This window comes from Phlebotomus papatasi, chromosome 3, assembly GCF_024763615.1.
Source record: "Phlebotomus papatasi isolate M1 chromosome 3, Ppap_2.1, whole genome shotgun sequence".
NCBI lineage: Eukaryota > Metazoa > Arthropoda > Insecta > Diptera > Psychodidae > Phlebotomus > Phlebotomus papatasi.
The window spans coordinates 73,715,469-73,729,212 of record NC_077224.1 but is presented as its reverse complement, the minus strand read 5'-3'; the positions used below and the strand labels follow the sequence as shown (position 1 = coordinate 73,729,212).

At 34.5% G+C, this 13,744-nt stretch overlaps 2 protein-coding genes across 3 annotated transcripts in view; both read right to left on the bottom strand.

Moving 5' to 3' along the window:
- The window catches only part of LOC129807332 (arf-GAP domain and FG repeat-containing protein 1), a 56,826-nt gene extending 45,767 nt beyond the window's left edge, over positions 1-11,059 (bottom strand). The window contains exon 1 of one of the 2 annotated variants that reach the window (XM_055856528.1): positions 10,633-11,059. In XM_055856528.1, coding sequence (XP_055712503.1) covers positions 10,633-10,817 — 185 coding nt within the window. In that variant the 5' untranslated portion in view covers positions 10,818-11,059. The remainder of the gene's footprint in view (positions 1-10,632) is intronic. The other variant, XM_055856527.1, reaches the window with a different exon arrangement.
- Positions 11,060-11,211: 152 nt separating this feature from the next.
- Positions 11,212-12,043, bottom strand: LOC129807331 (60S acidic ribosomal protein P1). The gene is made up of 2 exons (XM_055856525.1): positions 11,855-12,043; positions 11,212-11,591 (listed from the first exon to the last, which is right to left on the bottom strand). The coding sequence occupies exons 1-2, from the start codon at positions 11,924-11,926 to the stop codon at positions 11,322-11,324; spliced, it is 342 nt and encodes a 113-aa protein (XP_055712500.1). The 5' UTR covers positions 11,927-12,043; the 3' UTR covers positions 11,212-11,321.
- Positions 12,044-13,744: the final 1,701 nt, after the last annotated feature.

The window sequence follows — 13,744 nt, the reverse complement described above, 5'->3', positions numbered from 1 at the left end:
CTGTAGTTTCGTAATTATACTTAAAATACTCCTTCTTCTTCGCTTTAAAGTTTTAGGCCGGACGTTCTAACAACATCCACACAGCCACTTAAAATACGTTGTGAAGAGTATTTGACAGTTGTCAAATCGAGTATGTGACAGTTGTCAAATAGAGTATTTGACAGTTGTCAAATAAGTATTTGACAGTTGTCAAATAGAGTATTTGACAGTTGTCAAATCAGTATTTGACAGTTGTCAAAACAAGTGTTTGATCACGTGTTTTGCTGTCTAAAAAATGTTATTTGACCTATAAAAAAAAATTGTAGTAAACTTTTAATGAAAATATTGAACGCCAGTTAACTGCAGGCCATAATAAGCGCTCTGGACGAAACTTCAAGATTACTGTAATCAGTAACTGTAGACAGCAGATACAATCAGAGAAGTAAGTAAAAGAAAACATGTGTAAAATTGTTAAAGAAAAAGTGTTTAAACTACAACTGTTTAAATTTTCTTTTGTAAACAGGGAAATTTACTTTAAAAAAGTCATGATTTATTATTATGTTATTTCGTAATACCTCTCTTAATCAAACTTTAGAAGCAAAGAAATGTTTTAACCAACTATGAAGAAAACATCTTTTATTGCAGTCAAAACAATAAAAGTTATCTAACTATTTTGTGTTTATGTACATTCATAAATAGTTATATCAATAAATGTATGTAGAATGTTTTTGAATATTAACAAAAAAAATAAAATTTTCTTTGCAATTTTGAAATATGAAATATCCCCCATGTCACTAGCCTCTTTTATTTTTACACAATGCACTAAAATACATTTATTTATTCTTCTAAATTTCTTCTTTATTCTAATTCTTTTTTGACAGTTGACAACTAAATCTAAATCTGACAGCTGTCAAACTTATAGGATTCGTCATATCACAACTTTTCTCCTTCTTGAGCAAGAAATCGAGAGTTTGGCAACAAATTAATCAAAAATTGCTTAAATTCAACCTTATGAAACTTACAATTTGCAATTTCTTTCATATTAATCATTCAATGATTTTTGCAAGAATTTATTCCAGTGTGACTCAATTCCCAGACATTTGCCACAAATAAATTCATTTTTTTTTAAATAAAAACAACTGCGAAATTTTGTTTACTTTTAGAGTGAATCACTTGCGGTTATTTCTCCTGTTACCAAAATGGTTAATATGATATTGAGCAAATACTTATGTTCTCCAATATCGATTCACTCAGCATAACAACCCCAAAAATAAAACTTGTAGGATTTCCCTAAGTTCATTTGCTGATGAAATTACTCACAGCAATTTCTATTTCATTTGCACTTTTTACGGTAGAATAAAATCTCTTAAGCATCCATTTATTGAACTTCATCGATGTACTATTTCCACCATAAATTGACAATAATTGAATTTAAGAGAAACGTCTCGTGCAAGAATTGAGGAAAAAGTGCACGCCAAATGTGTATTGATTTTTTTTTGCGAGGAATTATTATGGTGTAGGAATTTTTCATTGAGGTGGTAAAGATTTTATTTCCTCAGGCGGATGTTCATCATCTTTTCTTGCTTTTCGACAGTCTTTTAGAAAATTGATTTAATAGAAAAAAATTGAAAGGTTCCATGGTGACTCATACAGTTTGATTGATTTTTATTCCACAAATTCTAAATGAATCAATAAAGTATCAATATTAGAGTTTCTTGATTTTTTTGGTTAACTTATCGCGACCCTTCATCTTTTATGGGAATCACATTGTTAAAACAAATCAGTGAGGTCATATAGGATTTCCAAGAGAACGAGGAAGTCATATCAACCTAATTTCAAAAAGGAACTTAAACATCAATCTTTTTTTCTAAATTTTCAAATATTATGTGCAGACTTTCCAATCGAAAATTTCACCAATATGAGACCTCAATGATGATCCTCATTCAATCCTTCAATTTTGCTCCTTCTACAAAGTATATTCATGATTAATAATATTTTTATTATTATTCATCACTATAATAACGCATCAGCATTTTTTTGTCATATTGAACCTCGACCTATTACATTTGCATTTTTATCTAGGGGAACGTGCCCATGCTTGATACCATTGGAAGCTTCGTAATGACTAAATTTTCTATGTTTTCTATGTAAATTTTCTAAATTTCTATGTAAAAGTATAGGAAAGTGGCCAGTTTTTAAAATATATTGCGGAGTCACGTTTATTGAGAAACATAGGAAAAATTTAGTCATTCGAAGCTTCTAATGGTATCAAGCATGGGCACTTTCCCCTACTGTGAATTTGAATATAAATTATTTTTGTTGAAAAAATTTGATCAAGGATCGAACATGGGATTTCTGTATTACAAAATTAGAGCTTCGTACCTTAAGCTTAAGCTTTTAAGGACTAGATTGAAAGAATTTTAAATCCAGATAAGCCTCAATAGGCTCCGTGTAATTCAATAAATATTTATTCTTTTTAGGCCTTGACTTAGCTTCCCATGAAGATTTCACTTCATATTCAATTCTAAATTCTCTTTCTTATGCCAAACGTCATGTCATTTTGATTGAATCTAAATTCATGACTCTGGCATACCTTTAAGATCAAGAGAATTACATAAAGTCAAATTCACATACCTTTTTTTCTTAAAAGATTTGTATATGTTTGTCCTACTCTTTCGTATGCTTCTTCTGCTTTTGAACATCACACCGAATTAAATTTAGTTCACTTCAAATTTAAGGCCGTAAGAATGGAATAGACTTATGCAAATCTTTTGAGAAAGAAATGGATACGAATTTCCATTTCATTAAATTTTGCCAATCTAAAAGGTGTACCGGAGGCATTAGAATTGAAATTATTGTGTAGAATCAGTTTGAAGCTATTTAAATTCAAGAAAAACCTCGAAAATTCGTAATAGATATGGCAACCCCAACTCTAAATTCGCGTTTGACGTAACGTAATGACTCCAGCCACTCTAGCACATCTAGATAAAAAAAAAATGAAATCAAAATTCACTATACCTTTCCTTCTCAAAAATAGATTGAACTGAATTGAATTTGGTGTGAGGTTCAAAAGAAAATGAGTGTGAAAGAGTGAAATAGAGTTATGCAAAGAGTTTGAGAAAAAAAGGATATGAATTTGGATTTTATGAAAAATTTTCGTGATCTAAAATGTATGCAAGAGGCTTTAGAAGTTATTTAATTATTTTGATTTAGTGGGAAATGCATAATCTAAGTTTTTTAAATAAAAAATTTGACGCAGACCTTCTGAAGTGGCACATGATCATCTCAAACAAAAAAGGGTAATGCAAATTCAGCAATCTATATCATTTGAACATGAATCAAAATTATATACCGACAAATCTAATTTCACCAAATGGAAATGATTTGTATGCAACATAATAAAATGAAATTCGTTTGTCACCTAAAGGTAAAAAAACGAGTTTTATCTACGTCGAATTTTGTTATTTATTAACTTTTTCTAGACCTTTTAGATCGAAAAAACTTTGTAAAATCAACATTTAAGCCCTCTCTTTATGGCTCTAGCACATCTTTTTGGTCAGGAAAATTTCATGAAGTCGAAATTCGAATCACTTTCTTTCTCACACGTTTTGCATATGACTATCTCATTCTTCCGCACTCTTCTTCTTCTTTTGAACATCACACCAAATTCAATTTAGCTCAATCGAATTTAGAGAGCGAGAGAATGAGACAGACATACGCAAAACGTGTAAGAAAGAAAGGGATTCAAATTTCGGCTTTATGAAATTTTCCTGATCTAAAAGGTTTGCCGAAGGCATTAACATTTAAATCTAAATTGCATTTAGCTAGACGATTACATAATCAAACACGTGATCAGCAATCCAAATAGAGTAGGATAGCAATATACAAAACCTTTGAGGAATAAAAAGGTGGAAATTTCGATTTCATGAAATTTGGCAATCTAAATCTAAAATGTATGACATATGCAATAATTTTTGGTTTAAAACCTGTTCGAACTATAGTTTCACTAAATTTAATACACACGTAAGGGAATAATGATCAGAAATCTACAATGATTGGGGTTACCAGATCATATCTCCGGAATTTTAATAGATTTAAATTATCCACCAAAAATCTAAATTAAAATATCCTAGCAGAAAAAATTTTCCATAAATTGAAAATTACTAAGTCGAAAAGTGGCAGAGACAGATGCAAAACGTTTAAGAAGGGGTTGTGAATTTTGATTTTATGACATTTTCCTGATCTAGAACCTAAGTTGGAGGCTTTTTTTTCTAATTTTACTATTAAAAGTCGTAAAGTGAATTCAATAAAATTTGTCGAATTTAAGTTGAAGTTTATTGTGAATTTTCTTTTTTTTTTTTGTTAAGTATTCTACAAAATATTTTCCACTTCGCTACCACTCTATCAGGGAGAGATGTTAATGCAAGAAATGTTTCTTGAGGAGAAATGTCGCGTGAAATATTTCTTAGTGAGGGATTAATGAAAAATTCTTTGATGGCATGTTGGGTCATTTTTTCCACTCTACTTGGTCCTAACAGCAAGAAGTCACAGAGAAGAGAATCAGCAGGAAGTTTAACAGTAATTGCTAGAGAGAGTTGTCCTCTTTTCCATTCTGAATCCAGTCACATAAGCAATCAAGGAATTAACATGATGTCCAGTGGCTAGGCTCTCAAGGAATGAGGTTTAAAAGGAGTAGAGAAACCACCAGTGTTAACATAAATAGTGAATTTATGGGATTTAATAGCCACACATTGTGATCCAAAGCAAAGAGACGAAGAGAAACAAGACCGAGGACGTTAGCCTAGGATTGTGTGAATAATGGGAACGGATAAACACTCTGGAATATCTCAATTGTGGCCCAATTTACCTTCAGTTCTTGTTTATCATCTTCACAAAGCTGCCCATACCACCCCACCCCCCACCCCCTTGAAGTCCTATAAAACACAAGCATTACCCAAGTGAATGATGATTTATTGGATAACCACAGAATCACAGCTGGAGGGATCATATGTACTTAGATGGCCCAGTATTGAATCCTGGTCATTGTTTTAGAGAAATAATGAGATGAATTAGACCGCCATTAATTCGATTAGAGGCACTGCAAAAATATCGCCATTCATTGAATATTGAGACTAAATAATGCACCCGGAATGAGGAAAATCAATCAATGCCATCACTTTTTCCTCCTCAAACATCGCAAAATAATCTCTGACGCGTCTAACAATTTTTTTTATTACTATTTTGTTTTTAATTTCAACTCTATCGCAGAGCTATCAACTTGCACTGGTCAGTGTAATAATTAAATTTGCAATTGTATGGGTTTTTTGTTGTAACAAGTCTTCTTTGTGGAAAGATCATTTTGCTTCAGGGTCATCGAGTCTTTTGTGACAAAGACTTCTCTAATCATTTTCTTTTTTTGTCGGAAATGACGGATGTTGTGTCTTCAGGAAAAGGATTTTTTCCAAAAGAAAAATTTTATAACATTTTTAGAAGATTAACTTGGATGTGCTAATTAATGTGCAAAAATTGGGGACAAGATAAGACTTTACACACGACGCTTTCTATATACAGATTAATTTGTTTCAGCAATCAGCAATAGATTACACGCAACTTTGGCTGTTGATTAGATAGAAAGACCGGAAAAGCAGTGTTATCTAAAAAACCTTAAGAGCAATCATAGAGTGAATGTAATATAGGGGAGATGAGGGCTACAATTAGGGAATAAAATCCTGTCTAAAACATGGTAGAGGGAAGGCAGTGGGGCACTTTTTAATTGGAGCACCTTTGAAATCGGGCTTCTCTTTGACAAACCGATTGGGGAGCTAAATTATATTATGATAAACCACAATTCCTTTTAAAAATAAGAGAAAGAACTCAATTTCAAAGGTACCCGATTTCAAAGGTGCCCCACTTCCCCCTTTTATAGGCTACGCTCATTCGATTCTTGATTTTTGTTTTTTGATATCTTGGGGGACATGTCCCCTCTACACTCTACACCACACAGTTTTCGTCAAAAATGTTTTTTTTTTCAATGGGAATTGCCTTTGAAAAATTCAAAGTCAAAATTCTGTCAAAAATGTAATTTTTGACAGAGGGCGTCTACACATTGGGAATAATTTTCGTCAAAAATTGTATTTTGACAGAATTTTAATATAACTACCTATTTTCTTCAAAAATGCAATTTTTGACGAAAATTACTCCAAATGTATTGAGTCCTCAAAATTGATACAGGGGTCCCGGGATTATTTATATTTTCCGAACCAAACTAAATCACACAAAATGGCTTTATGCATACAGAAAATTTGCATACCCTCAGGAGATTTGTTTCAAATAAGTAACAGAAACGCCGTAGAATACACGAAATATATGTGGCGCCAAGTTTTCGGGCTATTTTCAGCGCCAACGGTTCGTAAGAAATTAATTTCAAATTTACCGCCTCTAAAATGCATACATTTAGGGGTATTTCAAAAGTGGCTTAGCTCCTAGTGATAGGAAAAAATGCACAGATGTGTTTGCACAATCCCATTAATGCATAATCTCGATATGCATGATCCCGGGATCCTCTGTACAATTGTAGTAAGACTGTTGAGCTTAGAACACTTGCAAGGAGAAAGCCCGTCTTGACTAATGGTGTCTACACACTAGGAGCAATTTTCCTCAAAAATTGCATTTTTTTAAAAAAAATTCTGACATTTCTGCCTACAAGGATAGGGGAAATTTTCTTTAAAAAGACATTTTTTAAAGAATTTTCTACTAGTGTGTAGAGGCCATAAGACACTTCTAAGCCAACGGTACCAATCGCTGTTCAGCTGGGGTAGTGACTTTGGGGAGTGCCATAACGGCTAACTTCATATATCGCCGATAGATAGAGCAGTGCGCGTCTGATGAATTATCCTGAAGTGGCATACGAGTCGATTCATCAATCGGCCTTCAACCACCCTCCCGGAAAATTCTGCAGAAATTCATCAGATTTGAAAATGTAACTGCCAAAAATTCTGCAGAATTTTATTTTTCTTAAAGTATATTTTCCTAATTTTTTTTTTTGGATTGATGCGAGACTTCGCTTACTTGAGACAAAATTGGATAACTTTGGTTAATAACCGCTACGATCGCTAGTGCAGTTAGCGATTCATGGCCGTTAAGAAAGGAAGAAGAAGAAATTTGCAGAATTTCAGATGGAAGTTTTGCTGGGAAGCTATGAGGTAGCTCGAGTCATAGCTACGGAAATAGGCAATCAGATGGGGACTCTACTCCGGGAGTCTGGCGATGAAGGGCCCTCCAGCATGTGCCGGTGTGGGCCAATAGTAATTGTGCAAAGGCCTTGAAGCTTGAAAATCTACAGTAGACTCTCATTTATTCGTGGAGTCTTTGTCCTGGTGATATAACATAGTCCATGATACAGTTGAATTAAAATTTTTTTTGACACATTTGGCCTGAATTCTAAGACTAAGATCAATTTCAAGATCAAGATAATTTCAGGATATTGGTATTCTGAAATCACAAAATCAAAATCAAGATGTCAAATCCGTCAAATTTTTTGATGAATTTGATGGATTTTTTGAATCTTGAAATCCAAGACACAAACCATGTGGATGTCAAGATTTGCAATTTTGGAACCAATATTTCAAGATTTCAAGACGTCAAATTTCTTGTTTTCCTGAAATAATTCCAAGAACCCCTCGGAGGTGCTTGGAATTTTCAAGATAGAAACAATTTGAAATGGAAAATGTGGAAATGACTATTGATAAGGAATATTTCTATAAGAGATGGAACAAAAAGAGAATTACTTTGAAAAAAAAAAAAACTGTATTTGACCTTGTAATTTAATCGAAATGGTACGTATTTCTAGATGTACATATCGAAGTACACCACCCTGAAGATATCTGCAAAATAATAATTCACATCTTGCATAAGCATTTCTTGGTTTATCACAGGTCACAAGTTCGGTTTGCACTTCCTGTAATCCCGTTTATGGCCTCTCATTTATTCTTTATTATTTCTTATAATTAATTTTCCTAATTTATAAGACGAAATTTCAACAAATTCAACAGAGAAATGAAGATATTTGTCAGAAGTGACGTTTCGTTAAGTGTGGAAAATCTTGAAATCTCGGTTCTTAGCTAAGACATTCTATATTCCATAAATACTTCGCGTTAGAATATGAAATCTTGATTTTGGAAATATTTGATAGCTTGAAATTTTGATCTTAATTTTGGCCTTAGAATTGAGGCAATTGTTTACATTTTTGACAGAATTTTGACGTTTCCTCCTAATGGTGTCTAAACACTAGAAGCACTTATCGTCAAAAATTGCATTTTTTAAAAGATTCTGACGTTTCTGCCTGCAAGGATAAGGGAAATTTCATTTTAAAAGGGCATTTTTTAAAGAAATTTCTCTTAGTGTGTAGACAGAGGCCATAAAGCAGTATAGACGATTTTCTTCAAAAACGCAAATTTTGACGAAAATTGCTCCCATGTGTAAGAGGCCTTAAAGCAGATGTGCTCTTATCTGCCGGGATTCTTTCTGCTGTGGCTTTTTTTGGAACACTCGCATAGTCAAAGAGGATTTAATTCAGTCAGGTCAGGATTCACACAACAAACTTCCTCTGTAAATGGTAAAATCATTGGTTTTCAAACGATTTGATGTATATCAATCACTTGACCCTTTAAGGACGATTGGAACACCGGTGTCCCATAAAGAAAATAATTTTTCCTGAGTACCTAAAGTTATTTTTTTTTACTGTTTGTACGTAATTGCAAAGTAGAAAGCTGAAGGAATCTAGGATATTTTTTGCAAGTCTCCAGCTATTTACTATATAGTAAATATTTAGGCTTAAAAATGACGAATTTTTAAATTTTTATATTGAAAAATTATTTTAAATATTTTCAATACTTCCAGTTTTTTAAAGAAAACCGTTTTGGTAAAAGAAACAACAATACTCAAACATAATATTTTTCATCAGAGTGAAAATTATTATTAGTCATTTCATTGGTTATCGTTAGAAAAATTACTTAAATTTTTGGGCTATTTTTGTCCCTATCGTTCATAGAGACAAAAAATACACCAAATCAGAGTTTGTTGGATTTCCTAAGGTTAAATGTAAGAGGTTTTACTGATTTTGTTTATCGGTTTTATTTTTATTGCTGATTTTCGGTCAGCGAAAACTGTCTCGTAGTTAAAGGGTTAATCACTTAATTCGAAAAGCGGAAGGGCTCTGTAATGGCCGAACTGTTAAAGATATTAATTTTTGGTTTTTGATTAGCTCACTTTAAGGTCATCATTCCCAATATTTTTTTTTATTTTTCCCATCTTCCGTCTTTCTTCCCCTGCAGAAAGTTACTCTTTGTCAATTTGCATATATTTACTTGGCAATGGCCTTCATTAATTTTTTCTATGATTTTTCAAGGTCAAAAGTCAAACCTCTATATTGGGGTTATTTCTCAGCCGATTTTACTCAAGACTGAATTAATTGAAAGGTCTTGAAATTTCCTGACTTATTTCACTTAGAAATTTAAGTTTGAATAGTAATTATCATCAGTCCAGACAAATGGGTTACTTCCAGAAATTAAATCTAAATAAAATCTTCCCAAAGCTGCATTTCTATGTACTTTTCAACCCTTTCGATTTTACAATCTATAAGAAATACCTCAGTTATTGTGATTTAATTGAATCATTATGTCAATTGAAGAAGAGTTCAATGTTTTTTTTTTTTGTATATTCTTTCCTCATTCTCTAGTAATTTGTGTGTTGCGTCAAATGTCCGTGACATTGTTGACACTCGGAAGGGGGATCGCCTATAAATAGTCCTCCGCCCTTTTTTTTTATATTTGTTTACGCAACAATTATGTAAACAATGTGTGAACATCTCTCTGTGTCACCTTTTGCCAATGGAAATAATTGCAGAATTGCCTTTCGCAACATGCAGATTGACGATGGAATATATTTAGCACGCTTCTGTGACTCCTCATGCCATCGATGGCATCCGGCTGGGTGTTTTGTGAGGCACAAGACCGAAGATATTTGAATCGACGATGATGTGGGGAAAGATTTGGGCCAAGTAGCGGATCATCTTTCTGAGAGAGGTGCTAAACCTTATTCAATGGGTTTTGTCTGGGTTTTTTTTTCACCCTGCGATCGACGGTGGTAGGATTGGTATTTGAGGACATATGGGGGGGGGGGGCTTTGGAGGGATCTTGGCGTGACTGGAGGCCAGGAATGAGGGGAATTGCAAGGTGCTCACAGGGCGTGAAACGACGCAATTATCGATCAAAGTCAAAGTCTCGGGCATAAGAGTCTTTTCCTGTGTCTTTAGTTTTCTTTCAATTGCTGGGGCATGGCACTCCCTGTGTCTTTTAAAGGTTTGTTAGGGAGGGGTATTTGGAGACAGGAAATGGGGCACTTAACTAGTCCCGGAGGTGGACTTCTGGGAGAAAAAGGGACAGAGAGAGAGAATACAGAACTGGCAGAAGAGCAATTTATTCCACCAGCTGCACCTGCTTTTTTTCACCTGCAGCTGGTGTCATTAGCTTATTGCTTCCTCCTCAACATTTAGCACATGCCAAAGTGACCCCCAGACATCTGCATCACTCATAATTCCGGGAATTCCCAATCAAACGACAAAGGAGGACATTAAAGAAAAGGTGTCAAACTTACAGCATTCCCGAGCATTTGGTGCATACAAATGATCCAATGGTCATGTTGATGTATGTGGGGCCCCTTTGGCCACAATCGAAGCACTGTCGATTTCCACCAAGTGACACAATTTCCCTCAAAATCTTCAAATTTTTGTCATCGGTCTTCTTGCGAACCACCGCCATTTTGGAAATTTCTCTTTTCATCTAAAGAGAAGAAAAAAAAAGTCTACACTGCGAAACAGTCCGAGGGATTTTGTCTTTTTTCAGCACTTTCCCAGCCCTTTTGCCCACTTATTTAGCACACTAATAGCACATTGGACACTCAGGTGTTAGATTTTGCAGTACTTTTGCCTGTTAACACGTCATTCACCAGCGAAATTGCTAAATTTCGCAGACCTACATTTTAACCACGACTCCCCATTTTGACAATCGCACTCCAAACTGACAGCAACTGACAGCACACCCTATAACAAAATGCCACACATCAGCCGAACAACTTCGGAATTGTCCACTGATATTCCCACAATCCTCCAGCAGAACTCTTTTTCCCCCTTTTCCCACAAAAGCCCCAAAATCTCTTCAGGAAAAACCCAAATGATTCATTTTCTTAAAGAAAGAGGTTTATTTCAATCAACTCTCGAGGTTTTTGTACATTAAAACTGTACCAGACACCTTGGGTTGCCTTGGAATCTTGTTTTCCGGGAAGTCTTACTCGAACAGCCCGAATCCCATGTCATCGTCGGACTCTTCAGGTTCCTCCTCCTTCTTCTTCTCCTCCTTGGCAGCAGCTGGAGCATCAGCAGCGGCAGCTGCAGCTGGGGCAGCTCCAGCAGCTGGACCAACAGCACCAACTCCGGATCCAATGCTGGTAATGAGATCCTTCACATTAACGCCCTCGAGCGCCTTTGAGAAGAGTCCCGGCCAGTAAGGCTCCACTTCAACATTGGCAGCCTTGAGGATGGTATTGATCTTCTCAGCCTGAAATTATCAAAACAGACTCTCTCACTCTCCGGAAAATTCAACCTAACCTCACTTTGCCACTCCACCCAATTTTCACAAAATCCCCTACAATTTCACCGATTTCCCATCAAATCTTCCTCACAAATTAAAGATTCCCTCCTTCTGAGTAATATTTGAAAGGAATCTCAAAGAACTTTGAGGAATATCAATGAGTAAACAAGGAATTCTAGGAGCGGAGGAACACGTTGATTGTTGAGATTCTTTTCTGGTATTTTACTCACCGTCACAGCCACATCATCGTCCACGAGGATGAGGGCAGAGTACACACAGGCTAGTTCAGCGTTTGACGACATTTTTCAGCTTGTAAATTGGCTTGATTTAGTGCAAGTTGCCTCAAATTGGCCTTAGCTCACAGAAAGAGAACAAGCACACTCGAATGGCGAACCGGAAAGGAAGCCATTGCTGTCAATTTGCTAATTTTATAAGCGCGTATTATACATCGTGTACAATACATCGCGTAATAAATTTATTACATATTTTACACATAAGAAAATTTATCGTAATTTATTATTTTGAAAATAAAAATTAAAAATTAAAAGGAATTTTAAAGATAAAATAATTGCAATTTAATTCATTACAAACCTATTGATTTAGATAGAGTAGGGTAAAGTGATATAAAATAAGTTAGACAATTTGCCACATTCAAACAAGACATTCACACTACACCTCTTATATGAGAAATTGCATATTTAACAATGACATGACTATAAAATACTCTAATGTTGGGAACATCAATGCCTAACAACAAGAACGAAACAGAAAATATTAAAACATCATGTCAGCAAGATGGCGATACATTATCATCGGTTAGATCAGTAACTGTGCTAAAACTTCGTTTGCTTTGCGTCTGCATTTATTTCAAACGACACATTGCTACATGGCGTTTGAAATAAATGCAGACACAAAGTAAATGCAGTTAACATAATTGCTGATCTAAGCTACGAGATATGGAGCGGAAAATGCTACAAGAAAAGCACAGTAGGCAAAGCATGTAGCTGGTGCTTACTTAAATGCACCTAAAGAAGTTCATGGAGTGTTCAAAACCATCTCAATGACACACCAGTGAAAAATATTTTAATCACAGCGGTCTTTATCGATAATAGAATAAGTTCGCCAGAACAGACGGTAAGAAATTTTGATTTAAAACTTTCATCTTAACCTGTTCGTGTTATTGTACTTCCGCTTTCGATTATTACAGAAATAGATAGAGAATTTTATGCACATTCAGAATATGGTTTTATTTCAAAAAGTTTGTACTGAAGATCACCAATAGCTGTAGATTTTAGAAAACCTTATTTGCTGTATAAGTGATGTTTGCAAGATTCAACAAATATTAATAGGAGAGTGGTGTTTTTGCATAGTAATTTGTAAGTGTTGCATACATCTCAGAAAATGATAATTATGCACGAGAATTCATTTTTTCTTAACAATAATTCATTAAAAATGTGCCCGATGAAGTGTATAATATTTGCAGTAAATCAGAGTTAAATCCTGACAAGCTTTACGTGGAATAGTGGCGTATTGTGGTAACTCTTTAAGGACGAGTGGGATACGGATACCGGCATCCCAAAAACAAAAACCATATTTTCTGACTATTTAGAGGTCAAAATAACTGTAGTTAAAGAAAAATAGTTTTATTTTGGAACACCGGTGTCGCACTCGTCTTTAAAGCAAGCCTCAAAAGGTTAAAAGAACAAGTTTTGCCTCAAAATTATTCAATTTTTTTCTCGAAATTCTGTAAATTCTCTTTATTTATGTTTTATAAAGTTATATACAGTAGACTCTCTCTCAAATGGGCATTTGGGGCGAAATGTCATCTGGTTTATCGATAGATTTGGCCGTCAAAGCCTTTGTAAATTCCACAAAAAGCGTTCAATTATAAAGAATCACGATAAAATAGGAAGAACTACAGCGAATTTGAGCAAATTAGCTTCATAATTAAACATGAAAATTGTCAATAAAAGTTTTCGTCCGATTAAGAAAGAGCCGATTGAGCGAGAGTCTACTGTAATTTAAAATTTTGCTTTACAAAATGTTGTTTATTAAAAACAAGAAATGGGTCTAATTGGGGACGGGTAATGCAATTATATAGCCTCTTCCCCTCAATTCCT